General features: G+C 47.7%; 1 protein-coding gene across 1 annotated transcript in view; it reads left to right on the forward strand.

Annotated features, from left to right (window-relative positions):
* The window catches only part of CORO2B (coronin 2B), a 77,225-nt gene that overhangs the window by 48,252 nt on the left and 11,276 nt on the right, over nt 1-17,697 (forward strand). The window contains exons 3-9 of the mRNA XM_083412143.1: nt 5,361-5,477; nt 10,430-10,579; nt 11,134-11,298; nt 13,271-13,387; nt 14,322-14,426; nt 15,957-16,053; nt 17,463-17,575. Of these exons, the coding sequence (XP_083268269.1) occupies nt 5,361-5,477; nt 10,430-10,579; nt 11,134-11,298; nt 13,271-13,387; nt 14,322-14,426; nt 15,957-16,053; nt 17,463-17,575 (864 nt within the window). The remainder of the gene's footprint in view (nt 1-5,360; nt 5,478-10,429; nt 10,580-11,133; nt 11,299-13,270; nt 13,388-14,321; nt 14,427-15,956; nt 16,054-17,462; nt 17,576-17,697) is intronic.

A 17,697-nucleotide genomic window follows, 5' to 3' on the forward strand; every position in this document is an offset into this window, starting at 1 on the left:
CCTCCTGAAGTTTCCAGCAACGGGTGTTGAAAAGCATTGCTGCATCTGATCATGGAAGCAGAGTATATAACCATCCTGGCTAGCAGCCATGGACAGCCCTCTCCTCCTTGCATTTATCTAATCTTCCTGTAAAGCCATTTAGGTTAGTGGCCATCGCTTCTTCCTGTGGGAGTGAGTTCCATCGTTTAGCCATGCGCTGCATAAAGAAGGACTTTCTTTGATGTGCCCTGAAATCTCCCAGCATGCATCATCATCACTGGATGTCTGCAAGTTCTAGTATTAAATTAATAAGCAAACTGAAATACAAAGTGCTTGGTTTTCTCTCGTGGGGCTTCCATTCGTGGGTCATCATTTCCACCCCCTAATAAAATGGAATTAGCTTGTTAAGGGAGTGAGCAACAGAGGGGAAAGAAGGTCACGGAAATATTGCCAAATGTTTTCCTGCAACGATGCAGTCAAAGGAACTTGTTTAATCCTTTAAAAGCAAGCTGAATTCTGCACCAGGGAGCCAATGCCTCATGTCCACTGCACCCTTGGGGACCCGTGGTGTCCACACCGGCCTGCCCTTGTCATTCTGGAGTGACTCCCAAACCAAAACATCTCTGAGAGAAATGAGCATTTTCAAGAGGTTGGGGCCCCTCTTGGCCAGAGCTTGTATTTAGGTTGCTTGGCAGCAGACCTGACAGGCCACATGGCAGACGGGCTAATCTCTCGCCCCTTATCTCTGCTCCCCCATCTGCCAGGCATGTCCTCCTGTGTGACCTTGAATGCCTCATTTTAGGGGAAGGGAGTGGGAAGGGGTGCAGAGAATGAAAAGCACAGACATGCTCAGCTATCAACTGTTTTAGCCTTTGCTGGGCTCTGCTGCATTTTCCTGCACTAGAGCAGGCATAGGCAAACTCCAGCCCTCCAGATGTCTGGGACTACAATTCCCATCATCCCTGACCACTGGTCCTATTAGCTAGGGATGGTGGGAATTGTAGTCCCAAACATCTGGAGGGCCAGAGTTTGCCTATGCCTGCACTAGAGTGAAAAATGAGGCCAGCCGTCAGCCTCTCTCTCTTTTCACCAGCAAGGCTGGAAACTGGCAGTAATGCTTCTGAACACCAGTTGCCGGAAGCTGCAGGAGGGGAGAGTTGCTGTTGCTTGCATGTTTCCCAATGTCATGTCTGGTTGACCACTGTGAGAACGGGATGCTGGGCTAGACCTTAAGGCAGTCTCTTGTGATAGAAGAACCTCCATGCCCAGGGACACTCTACCTCTAAATACCAAATAATGGGGAACAACAATTGGGAGAGTGGTTGTTGCGCTCAGGTCCTGCATCCAACAGGGGCATCTGGCTGGCCACTGTGAGAAGATGCTGGACTAGTTGGTCCACTGGACTGATCTAGCTGCAAGGCTTTTCTGATCTGTGTAAGGCTTGTGCATTTCCCACATCTGTAAGCTGGTTGAAAAGGCTGCATTCCCATGCAGCTTAAGAAAGGCAATCGGACATTTCTTCTCTTCATTCCAGCTTACCTGGTTTCTTAGGCTTGCTGGTGAAACTCATGCTTGATTCTTTGTGACTAGGCTTGGATACCCAAGAGCAAAATCCAAGGGTGAAGGAATGGCGCTGATGCATTCCCAAGACCAGGCTCCCCCAAGATTTAGACAGCAGTGGGCCCCCACCATTTCCATGCATATGGTGGAAGGGAGGAACCAGCTATTTACTAATTTACTAACTGAAAGTTTAGTAGCCCTTAATTCAGTTTTGTGGCTGCAAGCAGGTCAGGTTCCCTTTCCAGGCAGTTTATCACCTTTCTGGTGAGAGTGATGAATCCACGACTTTTGTGGTGACGAAGACTGCATTTCACACCCAAGACAATAACAGTAGGTTAGATTTTCTCCTGATCTTATTTTTGCAAAGATGCTTTCCTGGAAAGGCTCGATGGACCTTGACCTGCAGATGACTTTCCCCCTTGTCTTTTTAAATATTTTTTTTAAAGCAATCTAAAAACAGGACTACTGTATATGAAAACTATATGAAAAATTCAGGATTATATGAAAACATGACTGACCTTTTCTTGAATGTAACAGGATAGCTCAGTCGGTACAGCATAAGACTCTTAATCTCAGGGTTGTGGGTTCAAGTCCCACACTGGGCAAAAGATTCCTGCATTGCAGGGGTTGGACTAGATGACCCTCGTGGTCCCTTCCAACTCCTATGATTCCATGATGCTATGATTCAGGAACGGTAGCTGTTCAGTGGCCAGATATATCCTGTCAAAAGAGCTGGTGATTGTAAGGGTGCCTGATGGCACCCTCTGCTGGTTAAAACCTTGCTTAAACTATCCTCTCAAAAATTGTTTCTCTGTATACATTGATTCAGGCAAATAATCCAGTTTAATGTGGATTAAATATCTCTTTCTCAGCTTTTGAAAATAAAGCTTGGGCTTGCTTTGAAATTGCTGTCACTCCAGCCTGCATAGGACTTTTCAGGACAGATAAAATAAAGTCTTTATTCACACAGCACACAGTTGGTTAGAGCATGGTGCTGATAACACCAAGTTCAATCCCCGTATGGGACAGCTGCATATTCCTGCATCACAGGGGGTTGGGCTAGATGATCCTCAGGGTCCCTTCTGACTCTATGATTCTATGTCTATGGAATTTGCTCCCACAGGAGGCAGTGATGGTCACCAGCTTAGATGGCTTTAAAATAGAGGATTAGATAAAAACTCATGGAGGAGAAAGCAGTTGACGGCTACTAGGGATGCGGGTGGCTCTGTGGTCCAAACCACAGAGCCTAGGGCTTGCTGATCAGAAGGTCGGCAGTTCGAATCCCCGCGACGGGGTGAGCTCCTGTTCCTCGGTCCCTGCTCCTGCCAACCTAGCAGTTCAAAAGCATGTCAAAGTGCAAGTAGATAAATAGGTACCGCTCTGGCAGGAAGGTAAACGGCATTTCTGTGCGCTGCTCTGGTTTCTCCAGAAGCGGCTTAGTCATGCTGGCCACATGAACCGGAAGCTGTACGCTGGCTCCCTCGGCCAATAAAGCGAGATGAGAGTTGCAACCCCAGAGTCGTCCACGACTGGACCTAACGGTCAGGGGATTTTACCTTTAACTTTTAACCAGGATGGCTATGTTCTCCCTCGACTGTTGGAAGCAGTGATGCTTCTGAATACCAGTTGATGGTATTCCAAGAGGGGGAATTTGTCCTGTTTGGGGACTTTCCATTCATGCATCTGGTTGGCCATTGTGAGAAGAGGAATTGTTCTCTCTGGCTTGCTTCTGTAGGGAGATTTGAGGACCCGAGCCCTGAAGAAGAGCAGAATTTAGTTCTGCAAGTGGATTAAATCTTCCAGATGCCCCAGTGGGAATCCCATAAACTCAGCGGGGGGTGGGAGGAGAGGCTTCCGTCCCTTACCTTCACAAATGGAAGTCAGAAGCATTGCGATGGGACTGGATGGGACAATAAATAGGAGGGAGAGAGAGCCATGCAATGCTGGGGAGGAGAGAGTATTCCCCATGCTCCTTGCTCCAGAATAGCTTCCTCATTTAATACCTGGCCACTGCACCACTGCTGTCACCAACTGGGCTGGCAGCTTCAAGAGGTTTATCTTGATGCACAGCAAGCCCCTGATTATGCATTTCCAGGGAGCTCGAGCATCTGCCGCTGGTTAGGTGTAGCCCATTTTGTGGTTGCAAGAGGCAGTGTGGCATAGTGGTTAGAGCGTCGGACTAGGACCCTGGAGACCAGGGTCCTAATCCCCACTTGGCCCTGGAGTCCTTGGGGGCCAGCCACTGCCATCCCTCAGCCTAGCCTACCTTACAGGGTTGTTGTGCAGATGAAATGAGGAGAAGCCACCTTTAACTCCTTGGAGGAAAAGGTGGGATATGAATGCAGTGAATAAAACAAAGTCTAGCTGTCTTAGGCCAGGGAGCAAAATGCCCCCAGAGCTCTCCACCTGGCCCTCCAAATTTTCCCAAGCCACACCCCCTCTTTGCAGGCCTTGCCCCTCACCAGCCTCACGTCACACTTTCCGCAAGTGCTTTTGCCTGGCTGGAATTTGCCCTTGACTTCTGAGGGTTCCCCTTGCTTGCCTGGAAGGATGAGGGGGTAACAGCGTGTCTAGAAACTGGCTTATGGCACAAAGGTAACATAGACATCGGTTGCTCCGCCCACTTTTGCCTCTGGTCCCACCCACAACCGCCATGCAGCCCCCCCCAGAAGGTTGCCTAGTACGGAATGTGGCCCTTGGGTCCACAAGGCTTTCCCATCCCTCTGCTAGAGGCAGAGCCAGATTTAGGTTTGATGAGGCCCTAAGCTACTGAAGGTAATGGGGTCCTTTATATGTCCACCTGTCCTTTGTCAACAACAAATTGGCACTGTTTTGTGTGTTGAATATACGCTATATGGTAATTTATGGACCTAATAGGTATCTAAAGCCATTTGCACATAACAAAATATGTATTTTATCAAAGTAATTGTTGAACTGAAATTTTATTTTATTGTTTTCTACCTTATATTTTGGAAATGTACATCCAGGTGCGTTTTTTCCCTTTACATTTTTTTAGGGGCCCCAAGAGAGTGGGGCCCTAAGCTATAGCTTGTTTAGCTTATACGTAAAACCGGCACTGGCTAGAGGGAGGGTTTTGTTTTTATTTTTCAAAAAGGAGAATTGTGGGAAGTCGTGTGGTGTCACCGGGAGGGGAGAGACTATTCAGAATCCTTCCCCCCTTCCATCCACCCACCTGGTCTGGTTTCATCTTCCTGCCTGTCTGCTCTCTGCCATCAGAACAGCACACTTCTGTGTATTTATAGATGGCAAGGCGCCCATCCCTGGACGAGGGGAGCTAGGGAACTTTGAAGCGGTGAGATGTGAAGCGATGAAAGGGGAGCCGCATTAAATGAGCCTCCCATTGAAGCAGTGTCAAAACAGGATCCCTGGCACACAGTAGAAATTACCTGCAAGTCTGCCACTATCTCCAGCGAACCTTTGAAGCTCTTGACATTGACTGAACTTCAAAGCAGCCCTATCCTTGCAAGAAGACCACCTCTTCCAAATCACAATCCGGCCACTCCTTTCACCGTGACCTTGTTTGTGCCTCAGCCAACCCAACAACCTCACCTAGACTTTGTGGAAATGACCGAAAAAGAGCCCGCTCAGACACAGGACTTTAAACATTTCCAGACTTGTGGCACATCGTCTGGATGAGACCCCAGTAATAACGACAACATAAATGCTTCTAAACTGAGTACTTCCAGTGCCTTATTTGGGTCACAGATGACTCCCTGTTAACGGCAGGCGGCGGTCTTGAAACATTTGTACTTGAATTGTTGAAAAGTTGCTGATCTCAGATTCTTGCTCTGTTTTTGCAGACTGGCCGGATTGAACCAAACTACCCCAAAGTGTGCGGCCATCAGGGGAACGTGCTTGACATCAAGTGGAACCCTTTTATTGAAAACGTCATTGCATCCTGCTCTGAAGACACCTCGGTAAGTAGAAAGCAGCAGAATGTACTGCTTGTTTCAGGGGAAGGGGGTTCAAAAGGATTAGTGGAGACCCTTCAGACTGGTAGAACTTTTGCAGGCGTTTTCTGCAACACGTAATTGATGCAACAAGAGTGCATTAGTGGTGGACTCATACTGGACCGCCCATACGTTCCGCAGCATTGCTGTGTGTGGAGGGGACCACAACAAAAGCTGGACATTAGAACGTCAGAAGAGGCTGCAGGATGAGACCAGAGGCCCATCCAGTCCAGCGTCCTGTTCTCATGGCATCCTGTTCCCAATGGGAAAGCCACAAGCAGGACCTGAGCACAAGGGTACCCTGCCCCAGTGTGGTTTCCAGCAACTGGTATTCACAAGTACCGCTGCCTCCACATACAGAGGAGGAGCCATCCTGGCCAGAAGCCATTGATAGTCCTCTCTGCCATGAATTTGTCTTATTCTCTTTTAAAGCCATTTAGGTTGGTGGCCATCACTGCCTCCTATGGGACTGAGCTCCATAGTTGTTTGTTGTTGGTTGGTTAGATATTGAATGTATATACCGCCCTATACCCGGAGGGACACAGGTGGTGCTGTGGGTAAAACCTCAGTGCCTAGGACTTGCCGATTGTATGGTCGGCGGTTCGAATCCCCGCGGCAGGGTGAGCTCCCGTCGTTCGGTCCCAGCTTCTGCCCACCTAGCGGTTCGAAAGCACCCTTAGATAAATAGGGACTGCTTTATAGCGGGAAGGTAAACGGCGTTTCCGTGTGCTGCGCTGGTGCTGGCTTGCCAGCTGCAGCTTCGTCATGCTGGCCACGTGACCCGGAAGTGTCTTCGGACGGCGCCGGCTCACGGCCTCTAGAGCGAGATGAGCATGCAACCCTAGAGTCAGACATGACTGGCCCGTACGGGCAGGGGTACCTTTACCTTTACCTTACCTATACCCGGAGGTCTCAGGGCGGTTCGCAGAACAAAATCAAAATTTAAAACCACAAAATATATAATCAAAATAAAAACAACCCAGTAATCACCACCCCCACTTCCTTTTACCTGTCCTGAATCTTCCCACATTCAGCTTCATTGGATGTCCACAAGTTCTCGTGTTATGAGAGAGGGAAAACAACTTTTCTCTATCCATTTTCTTCAGGCTATGCGTGATTTTATAAATCTCTATGATATCAATTTTTCCTTGCCTTGTCTCTTAACTTGAAAGGCCCAGAGGTTGCACCCTTTAACAAACGACAGCTCCCAAAATTCCTTGGGTGTTTAAAGCGGTATCACAGTGCGTTAAATGTACAATGTGGGGGCTCGTCTACATTTCCTCTTCTCCCACTGCTTTCCCCCAGTGAAAACGGCTCTTTAGTGCTCATTTGGAACAAATGGCAATTCGGTTTTCCCCCAGATTGCCATTTCTTCCGATCTATTCTAAAGAAGGAGTTTTCCCTTGGAAGGGAGTGGCCAGTGACACCTCTATTTTTAAAGAAAGGCAGCGCTAGGAAAGGATAGACTATTTCTACATTGACATATAGCTCTCACCACCAACTTTGCCTTTCAGAAGTCTCTCCCCCCCCCCCCGCCACCCCAAATTCTCACCCCAAGCTCTAAGCGAGGTTTCTGTGGGGGCAGCTCATCCCATTCCATCCCTCCCTCTCTGCCTGCCTGCCTTCCTATCTGAGCTGCCTCTGCAGTTCTGGAGTCTCCTCTCGACCTTCTCAAGGTCACCTGCATCCCTGCAGCAGAGAGAAGAAGGTGGGGCTCAGAGCAAGTGGCTGGCGCAGCAGGCAAGCTGGAGTGTCTTGTGCCAAAGCAGGTTTTCAGTGCTTGAGAGCGAGAGGGAAAGAGGAGGAGGCAGAGGCAGAGGCTAGCAGCCAGCCCAGTCTGCAATATAAGGGAGCTCCAGGGTACTTTGCTATGGCAGGAACAACCCTCCCTGCCCCACACTCTCTCTCTCAGTGGGGTGGATGCATGCCAGGACAGGGTCAGCAGAGCCTTCTGTCTGTGCACAGAAAACTTGCATCGTGGAGGGGTGGAGCCGTCAAGGGAACATTTGCATGAAGGAGTCAAAGAAGATGCTGTTGGGGTGAAGGACCCAGGGGGATTGTCTTCCCTATACATTTCTCCTGAGGGGCCGATAAGCTGTCCAGGCAGGAGGATTTTTAGAGGAGGGGCATTTCTTTAAAAAGCCATTGCCAGGTCTGATCTCCAATTTGAGATGTGCAGCCAATGCATCTGAAAATGCCTCTTTATCCCACCAGTGGCGTAGCGTGGGTTGTCAGCACCCAGGGCAAGGCAAGTAATTTGCGCCCCCTAACCCGGGGCAAGGCAAGTAATTTGTGCCCCCCCCCCCCGCTGCACTGTCCCTCCCCCAGATAGTCCCTCGCGCTCTCTCCGCACCGCACCGCACGCCTGGCACCCTCCCCTCCACAGTGGGCGGCAACCCGGCGGCTCGGCTTGGATTCGCACAGCCAGCACTGCAGTGAGAGAGAGTGAGTGAGCCAGGTAGGGGCAGAGAGCTGCGAGTGCGAGCGTGCCCCCCCCCAGATGTTGCGCCCAGTGCGGCCGGCCCCCTCTGCACTCCCCATGCTATGCCACTGTATCCCACCAGCCTTTGACAGGCAAAAGTATCTTGTTTTGTGTGACCCACCTCTCTGGCTAAGTCTATCCTGTTCTCTTTTGATTGGAGCAGTTTTACTTGTTTTGCTTGCTTATAGAAATGATTCCCTTGCTTTGATATCTGCCTATGATATTGTTGTCGCTCACCCGGGACCTTCTATCCACTTGTGCTGTGTTAAGTTTTGTGGGCCGTGTTTTGTGGAACTCCCTGCCTTGTTACCAGCCAGATGCATCTTTCTTGTCCTGTATCTGAGAATCAGAAGTATACTGCTTCTAAATGTGGAGGCTTCGTCCGCCTCCGTTATGTTTGTCGGACATAGAGGCACTTGCAAAAAGGTCCACAGCATTGCAAAAAGGTCCACAGATGTTAAAGACTGCTTCACATTTTCATGCAAATCTTCAGCCGCTGTCCGGGGCTCTGCTTTGCCCGCCCTCTCGTTTCATGATGTCATGCATCTCCGTCAGCAGAAAGTGCTTTTTATAGCCTGGTGGCTGCTGCAGTTGGGAAGCCATACAGCTGCAAGGAAGTGCATCCCCTCCACAGCAGCAGCTCCTGCTTCTCCTCCAAAGACCTCAGGGACTGCAGATCTTGGCATGTTCTATATGTATCAGGCATACAAAAATATGGACCCACGTACCTATGGGACCGCCTTTCCTGGTATGCCCCATGGAGGACCTTAAGGTCCACAAATGATAACACTTTGGAGGTCCCAAGTCGCAAGGTCTCAACTAGGGCCAGGGCCTTTTCAGTACTGGCCCCAACTTGGTGGAACGCTCTGTCACAAGAAACTAGGGCCCTGCGGGACTTGACATCTTTCCGCAGGGCCTACAAGCCAGAGCTGTTCCACCTGGCCTTTGGTTTGGATTCAGTCTGACCCTTATGTTTTCCCTCCCCTTACGGTTTTGATCCATGGGCTACTTTTAAAATGAGGCTGCATTTTAAATTGCATTTTAACCTGTATTTTAAATTGCCCGCCCCCCCATTATGTTTTTATTGTAATTTTACTGGTGTTAGCCACCCTGAGCCCGGCTCCGGCCAGGGAGGGCTGGGTATAAATAAAATTATTATTATTATTATTATTATTATTATTATTATTATTATTATTATTATTTTAAGGAGCTCTGTCCTTAATCTGCAAGTTGACAACAACTCCATTCACCTTCATACCGGCAACAGAAGCTGGTGTGGTGGAAACGCTAAAGAAAGGTGATTGCCAAGATTCAACAGCTTCTCCAGGTAGAGCTGGCAAAGACCCCTGCCTAAAATCCTAGACAGCTGCTGCTGCTGCCAGTCAGGGCAGACAATCCTGAGCCAGAAGGACCAATATAGGAAGGCAGCTTCCCATACTTATGTGTGTTAAAGGGACAGTGGTGGCTCAGCGACAGAGCCCCTGTCTTGCAGGCAGAAGGCCCCCCAGTTGAATTTCCAATGGTATTGCCACGTAACGCTTGCCTGAAATGTTGGAATGCCTTCTCATCAGATGTCAAGGAGATAAAGAACTACAATACTTGAATAAGCCATTTGAAGGCAGCCCTGTACCAGGAAGTTTTTAATGTTTGACATTTTATTATGTTTTTATATGTGTTGGAAGCTGCAACACAGCCAGATGGGCTGGGTAATAATAATAATGGGACGCGGGTGGCACTGTGGGTTAAACCACAGAGCCTAGGACTTGCTGATCAGAAGGTCGGCGGTTCAAATCCCTGCGATGGGGTGAGCTCCCGTTGCTCGGTCCCTGCTCCTGCCAACCTAGCAGTTCAAAAGCACGTCAAAGTGCAAGTAGATAAATAGGTACTGCTCTGGCGGGAAGGTAAACGGTGTTTCCGTGCGCTGCTCTGGTTCGCCAGAAGCAGCTTAGTCATGCTGGCCACATGACCCGGAAGCTGTACGCCGGCTCCCTCGGCCAATAAAGCAAGATGAGCGCCGCAACCCCAGAGTCAGCTGCGACTGGACCTAATGGTCAGGGGTCCCTTGACCTTTAATAATAATAATAATAATAATAATAATAATAATAATAATATAGCCACTGCCAGTCAGTGCTGACAATGCTTAGCAGGTTCTTGGGTTCCCATGCTTCTAACAAGGCTGTGATGCTTTATGGTTTACATTTTTCATTCTTTGTTTATGTTTGTTTACTATGCTTGCCATTTTTGGTTAATAATAATAGTAATAAAGTATGGTGAGAGTGTGGCCCATGGGTCCTGAGACATTTAAAAAGCATTTTTACTGTAGCGGAACGTTTCGGGTGTGTGTGTACTGTATAATGAACCTACTTCATCCAGGCAAGCCGCTGAGTTGACAAAGACATCCTCCTCACAGCATCCTTTTGCTCTCCTGTCCTTCAAGGTTCGGGTATGGGAAATTCCAGACGGAGGACTGAAGCGCAACATGATGGAAGCGGTCTTGGAGTTGTACGGGCACAGCCGGCGTGTCGGCCTTGTTGAGTGGCACCCGACCACCAACAACATCCTGTTCAGTGCCGGCTATGACTATAAGGTGAGCTGGGCAAAGATGCCCTCGGGCATGAGAGATAGTGTGGTGTGTAGTGGTGCATTGGTCTAAGACCTGGGAGGGCAGAGTTTGAATCCCCACTCTGCCTTGAAGCTTGCTGGGTGCCCTTGGGCCAGTTGCTGCCTTCAGCCTAGCCTACCTCACAGGGTTGTTGTTGTTGTTGGGACTAAATGAGGAGGAGAAGAACCATGGAGAAAAAGGTGGGGTATGAATGCAACAGTAAGCAAAACGTTGCAGCCAGTGAGAGAGAGTTTGGATTTGATATCCCTCTTTATCACTACCCAAAGGAGTCTCAAAGCGGCTAACATTCTCCTTTCCCTTCCTCCCCCACAATAAACTCTCTGTGAGGTGAGTGAGGCTGAGAGACTTCAAAGAAGTGTGACTGGCCCAAGGTCACCCAGCAGCTGCATGTGGAGGAGCGGAGATGCGAACCCGGTTCACCAGATTACGAGTCCACCACTCTTAACCACTACACCACACTGGCTCTCTCCCCAGTGGTGGGAAGGCTGACCTTTGTTTTGCGTTCCTGTCCTTGTTAGGTTCTCATCTGGAACCTAGACATCGGTGAGCCTGTGAAGATGATTGACTGTCACACCGACGTCATTCTCTGCATGTCCTTCAACACAGACGGGAGTTTGCTGGCCACCACTTGCAAAGACAAGAAGCTACGCGTCATTGAGCCGCGCTCCGGCAAAGTCCTCCAGGCAAGGAGCTTCTTATAAGGGTCAAAAGAGAGAGGCGTTGGCAGAGAGCCATCACCCAACATCCTGACTGTTGTTGTTTTTTAAATCAGCCGCGTGCCCAGTTTTTATCAGGACAACAACTCTGGGAGGAGGGGGTGCAGGATGTAGCGATGGACACCAGCCTGGATTACTTTAAAAGAGAATTAGGCAGATTCAAAGAGGATCAGGCTGTCCATGCCTACTGCTAGCTACAATAGCTTTGCTCTGCCTCTGCGGTCAGAAGCGGCATGACTCTGAACACAATTGCTAGGAGGTTGCTCTGGTGCAGACTGGCTTCGTACTAGGACATCTGGTTGGACACAGTTGAACATCTAGATGGGCTACTGGTCTGATCCAGCCATCCAGGCTCTTCTTATGCTTTTATGTTATTTGTTTGCATTTATTTATTTATTTAATAAAATTTATACACCACTTGATGGCAAAAAAGAACCTTCCAAGTAGAGCAGTTTACAGAACAGAAAGCAATAAAATTATCAACAATTTCAGACCTTTGGAAAGTTAAACCAACAGTGAAACTAGAAACAGATTAAAACTCCCATCAGCTTTCCTATTTTTCCAGTCTGAATGCCCCACCAAAACAACAGTTATGCCTGCAGTGTGGATCGCAGCTTTTTTTTGGGGGGGGTGCAATTTAGATTAAAGAAAAGGCATAGGGGTGTAAGAAACTGCTCAGAAACAGAGGGGCTCCCCTGAGCAGCTTTAAGGTTGTTGTTTTTTAAGCTAATAAATTACATGAATAAATTAATTCATGTCCTGTATGTTTTGAAACCTCCACCTAAATTGCAACAACGTTGGTGTTAAAAACTGCCTCCTCTTCTAAGGCAGGAAAAGCAAGTTGGATACGTTTTTGTTGGTAAGAATGCACAGCTCCTTCTTCCGACAATGAAGTTTCCAAAAGCAATCTTTTTATAAGCATGTGCCTATCTCCTAAGAAAGCAGCCTTTTCCAAAAAAAATTATAAAAACTTCTTGATCTCTTGGTTAGAATATTTCCCACCCCCACCCCCCAAATGTCAACGTGTAGATTTTGACTGCAGATAAGCACAATTTCAATAGAGGGAACAGAAAGAATTCACTGTCTGCCATGTTTATATGTCTAGCTTTAATCTTTTATTAATCACAAGTTGTATTGGATGAAATGAAAAGTGAGGCTTTTGAGTGGCGTATTTGAAAGAATGGTAAGCCAGCCTTTCCCAAACTGGTGCTCTCCTGATGTTTTGGACTACAACTCCCATAAGCCCCAACTGTCTCAGCTGGGATGGATGGGGATTGTGGTCCGAAACATCTGGAGCACAGCAGGGAAAGCTGCCTTAATCAATTGCCTACAGAAGTCTAGTATCCAGATCAAACGAAGTCATAGTACCGCTCTATCCTGCCTTGGTCAGATCAAGCCTGGAGTCCTGTGTCCAGTTCTGGGTACTACAGCTTAAGAAGAATACTGAAAAGATGACCAAGGGTCTGGAAACCAAGCCTTATGAGGAATGGTTGAGGTAATTGGGTATGTTTAGCCTGGAGAAGAGAAGATGGAGAGAGGATCTGACAGCCATCTTCAAATATCTGAAGTGTTGTCACATGGAAGATGGAGCAAGCTTGCTTTCTGCTGCTCCAGAGGGCAGGACTCCAACCAATGAATTCAAATTACAGAAAAGGAGATTCCTCCATCAGGAAGAACTTTCTGACTTTAAGTGCCATTCAACAGTAGAATGGACTCCCACAGAAGGTGGTGGGCTCTCATTCACTGGGCGTTTTTAAGCTGCAGTTGGATGGTCATCTGTCAGGGATTCTTGATCTGTGATTCCTGCATTGAAGGGGGTTGGACTAGACTTTTGGACTAGACTTCCAACTCTGCAATTCTATGATTGATTTGAAGAGGGGAGCTGGAGGCTGCCAGGAGTGTAGCTGCCTGGCTGGGTAAATCTTGGTTGTCTTTCCAGGAGGCGAATTGTAAGAACCATCGCGTGAACCGGGTTGTCTTTTTAGGAAACATGAAGCGGCTTCTAACGACTGGAGTCTCGCGGTGGAACACGAGGCAGATTGCCCTCTGGGATCAGGTCAGGCCATGATATTTATTTACTTATTCTGGAGGGTGGTAATGCAAGAACAGGCCTTTTCAGTGGTGGTTCCCTGTTTGCAGAATGCTCTCCTCAGGGAGGCTCACCTGGCACCCTCATTACAGTGGTACCTTGGGTTACATACACTTCAGGTTACATACGCTTCAGGTTACAGACTTCGCTAACCCAGAAATAGTGCTTCAGGTTAAGAACTTTGCTTCAGGATGAGAACAGAAATTGTGCTCTGGTGGCGTGGCGGCAGCAGGAGGCCCCATTAGCTAAAGTGGTGCTTCAGGTTAAGAACAGTTTCAGGTTAAGAACGGACCTCTGGAACGAATTAAGTACTTAACCTGAGGTACCACTGTATATATCTTTAGGTGCCAAGCAAAAGCTTTCCTCTATAAGCAGGCCTTTGGCCTTTAACTATCTGTGACCTTTTTGATGTCAGAGGGGTGTTTTTGGTTTTAATATAACTGTGTGGAGTTTTTTGTTTTGTTTTGGTTGTAAGTCACTTTGTAATTTGCCATGGGCAAGATAAAGCAACTAACAAATATAATAAATAATTATATAGTTTAAAAAATATTATTTTTTTCAATCATCCCTTTTTGGGACCAAGCCCTGAGAGAAGAAATCTTTATTTATTTATATCCCAACGTTCCTCCAAGGTTCTCAAGGTGGTATACATATTTCTCCTCCCCATTTTATCCTCATAACAACACTGGGAGGTAGGTTAGGCTGAAAGGCAATGACTGGCCCAAAGTTGTAGTCGAAAAGCATATTGAGGGCACCAGATTAGGGAAGGCTGGCCACAGCTTTTTTAAAAGACACCTTTCTTCACATTTGTAATAACATTCCGAGTGTCAAGGTTATAGATGCAGCAGGTTTGAAAGCTTTTTTTTTTTTAAACCAACAAGAGTATCTTTGATTTCTGCAGGAAGATCTCGCCATGCCCTTAATAGAGGAGGAGATTGACGGGCTGTCTGGGCTCCTCTTCCCTTTCTACGATGCTGATACCCACATGCTGTACCTGGCTGGCAAGGTGAGTGGGCACAAAATGCTTATGGCATGGGGGAGTGGGCTTTGGCTACAGAATCCCAAAGTTTCTGTATCTTGCCATTAGGTACGCACTATGAACCAACGTATATCTGGAGTCACGTCATAGTCACTCCCTTGGACTAAAAAAATTAACAAACCATTTCCCTCAAAGTAGTTTTTTAAAAGGCATTCATAGGTTCATCTAGATGCTTAGCCAAAGCAATTTGTGTTGCTGTAGATTTAAATCTATGGTCAAACCTTGGCTCCTGAACGCCTCCATTTTGGGACGTTTCAGCTCCCAAAAGCCGAAAACCCGGAAGTAAATGCTCTGGTTTTTTAATGTTTTTCGGAAGCCAAATGTCCAGTGCAGCTTCTGCTTGAGTGCAGGGAGCTCCTGCAACCAATCAGAAGCCGCGCCTCTGTTGTCGAACATTTCGGAAGCCAAACAGGCTTCCACAACGGATTATGTGCAGGTTTGACTGTATAAAGAGAAGATTGAGAGGCAATTTGGCAGCCAACTTCAAATATCTGAAGAGTTGTCAGATATTATAATTACTATTACTACTACTATTTTGCTAATATTAAGATGGAGCAAGCTTGTTTGCTGCTGCTCCAGAGGGTAGGACCTGAACTGATGGCGTCAAATTGCAAGAAAGGAGATTGCAGCTCAACATTAGGAAGCACTTTCTGACAGCAAGAGCTATTTGACAGTAGAATGGACTCCCTCGAAAGATGGTGGATTCTCCTTCGCTGGTGGTTTCCAAAGAGATTCTTTAGTTGTGATTCCTGCATTGCAGGGGTTGAACGAGATGACCATAGGGGTCCCTTCCAACTGTACACTTTTTTATTCTAAATTTTGGTCTTTTAGGGCTGAGATCCTGAGCATGCATACTCAGAAATAGGTTTTAATGAAATTAATATGCCTTGTTTCCATTCAGATGTATGAAGGACACACGCTCCATTTCCCGGCAGACCTAAAACCAGCCACCTTCTTTTCAGTAGATGTAGCTGAATCTGGGCTGACTGGAAATGGATCCATCCCAATTTGAGCACTGTGGAGATTATAGGATGTTAATTGGGGCTCCAGCTAAGCCATTGTCCTTCAACCTTCAGTCCTTCTGCTAGAAAATGGAGATAAAGTCAGAATACCTCACAGGGTTGTTGTAAGCAAAAACAAGACAGCACCCAGAATCATAGAAGGGGGTAGAACTAGAAGGGACCCTGAGGTTCATCTAGTCCAATCCCCTGACAGAGGGCCATCCATGCTTTGAAGGGTGGGCCAAGTCAGAGTTCCTATGACAACCACCCCAACCTGCGGCCCTCCAGATGTTTTGTACTACAACTCCCCACAGTGCCTACTGGCACCACTATGTTAAACTGAGGCTGATCGGAGTTGTAGGCCAAGAAACCTGGAAGGCACCAGCTTGGAGAAGGCTCTGCTATGACCTAAACTGTGCAGTGCTCTCTCCTCCCACGCCAATATTCACAAAAGTCCCACTGATTCACACCTCTCTCTCTTTCTCTCTCCCCCTAGGGAGATGGGAATATCCGCTACTATGAAATCAGTACAGAGAAGCCATACCTCACTTACCTCATGGAATTCCGTTCTCCGGCTCCACAAAAAGGCCTCGGTAAGGGGTGCTTACCATCTGCGCTACAGCCTCAAAGGGAGGCAGCGTCTTTCCTTGGACTAGTCAGTGGCCACTAGCCACGATGGCTGTGCTCTGTCTCCACAATTGGAGACAGGCTCTGCATCGGGGCATGTGGTTGGCCACTGTGAGAACCAAATATTGGACTATTTTTGTACTGTACAGTGGTACCTCAGTTACATACGCTTCAGGTTACACACTCCGCTAACCCAGAAATATTACCTCGGGTTAAGAACTTTGCTTCAGGATGTGAACAGAAATCGTGCTCTGGCGGCGCGCAGCAGCAGGAGGCCCCATTAGCTAAAGTGGTGCTTCAGGTTAAGAACAGTTTCAGGTTAAGTACGGACCTCCAGAATGAATTAAGTACTTAACCTGAGGTACCACTGTACTCTTTTTGGCACCTGCTGTAAACATTCCTTTTAGACAAGCCTGCCCAGAGGCTTAGGAAGCTGAGGCAACTCTGATCTGTTTCAGTATTTTTAGTTTCGGATTTTAAAAAAGTAGAGTTGTACTTTTTTCTTGATTTTTTCTTTTTGTAAACCACTTTGAGGGGTTTTTTTTTTTATATAACCAAGCGGCTTGTGAATTTTTATGAAATAAATCAAAGGGACATCGCCCTGATCCAGCAAGGCTCTTCTGGTGCTCTTGTGAAACCTCCAGACCTGGAGGCAGTCTATCTGGATACCTAGGTTCTTAGGGTCATTTGGTCATGGTGCAAACAGGTTGCTGGACTTGATGGGCTACTGGCCTGATCCAGAAGCTTCTTCTTATGTTATTTCATCTGTTCTGCCCTCTTTTCCCCAGCATAGTCACAGGCTCCCACACCTCCTCTAACTACTCTGCCCCTTTCTTCGCCCTCCTCCTGCAGGTCTGCTGCCTCCCTGACGCTCTCCCCAGTCCTTGCCCTCCCTGCATTTCCAACATCTTGGCCTCCTCAGCCCCAGACTTCCTTCCCTCACTCCAAATAAAGTTCTGGCAGCCCTTGGTTCCAGTGCACGGTCTTCCCCTCAGGCCAAACCAACCCTTCCTCTTCTGCTGTGTGTGACAGTTGGGCACCGAGCCCTTTCCCCTCTGGATACGGAATGTTTATGAACATTCCCAGGACACTGGATCAGAGGGCCAGTAGCTAAGGACAGTGGCTGGCACACTTTATAGAAACAGAGGTTGGTGCAAGGAGCAGGGGATTTACCTAGCCGGGGGGGGGGGGGGGGGGAGCAGCAGGAAGATCTCTGAGGAGATAAAATAAAAGGAAACAGAGAAAATCGTGCAGAACTGCTGTGTCACTCAGATGCCATGATAGAGGGTCGCCTTGCAACCTCTCCAAGGATTTGATTTTCTTTGTTATGTACAGGACAACAAACATCACTTCTTCCTATTCCTTGTATTTGTAGGAGTGATGCCAAAGCATGGCCTGGATGTCTCTGCCTGCGAGGTCTTCCGGTTCTATAAGCTCATCACGTTAAAAGGGCTGATTGAGCCCATCTCCATGATCGTGCCAAGGAGGGTGAGTAATCTGGCCCTCACAGGAAGCAGGTTTGCTCTCTAAGGCTGCCTACATGCCATACACAGGAATTCACACACACCCCAAGAACCCTGGGAACTGTAGTTTGTGAAGAATGCTGGGAA

Source organism: Podarcis tiliguerta (genome assembly GCF_965153285.1).
Source record: "Podarcis tiliguerta genome assembly, chromosome: 14".
NCBI classification, from domain to species: domain Eukaryota; kingdom Metazoa; phylum Chordata; class Lepidosauria; order Squamata; family Lacertidae; genus Podarcis; species Podarcis tiliguerta.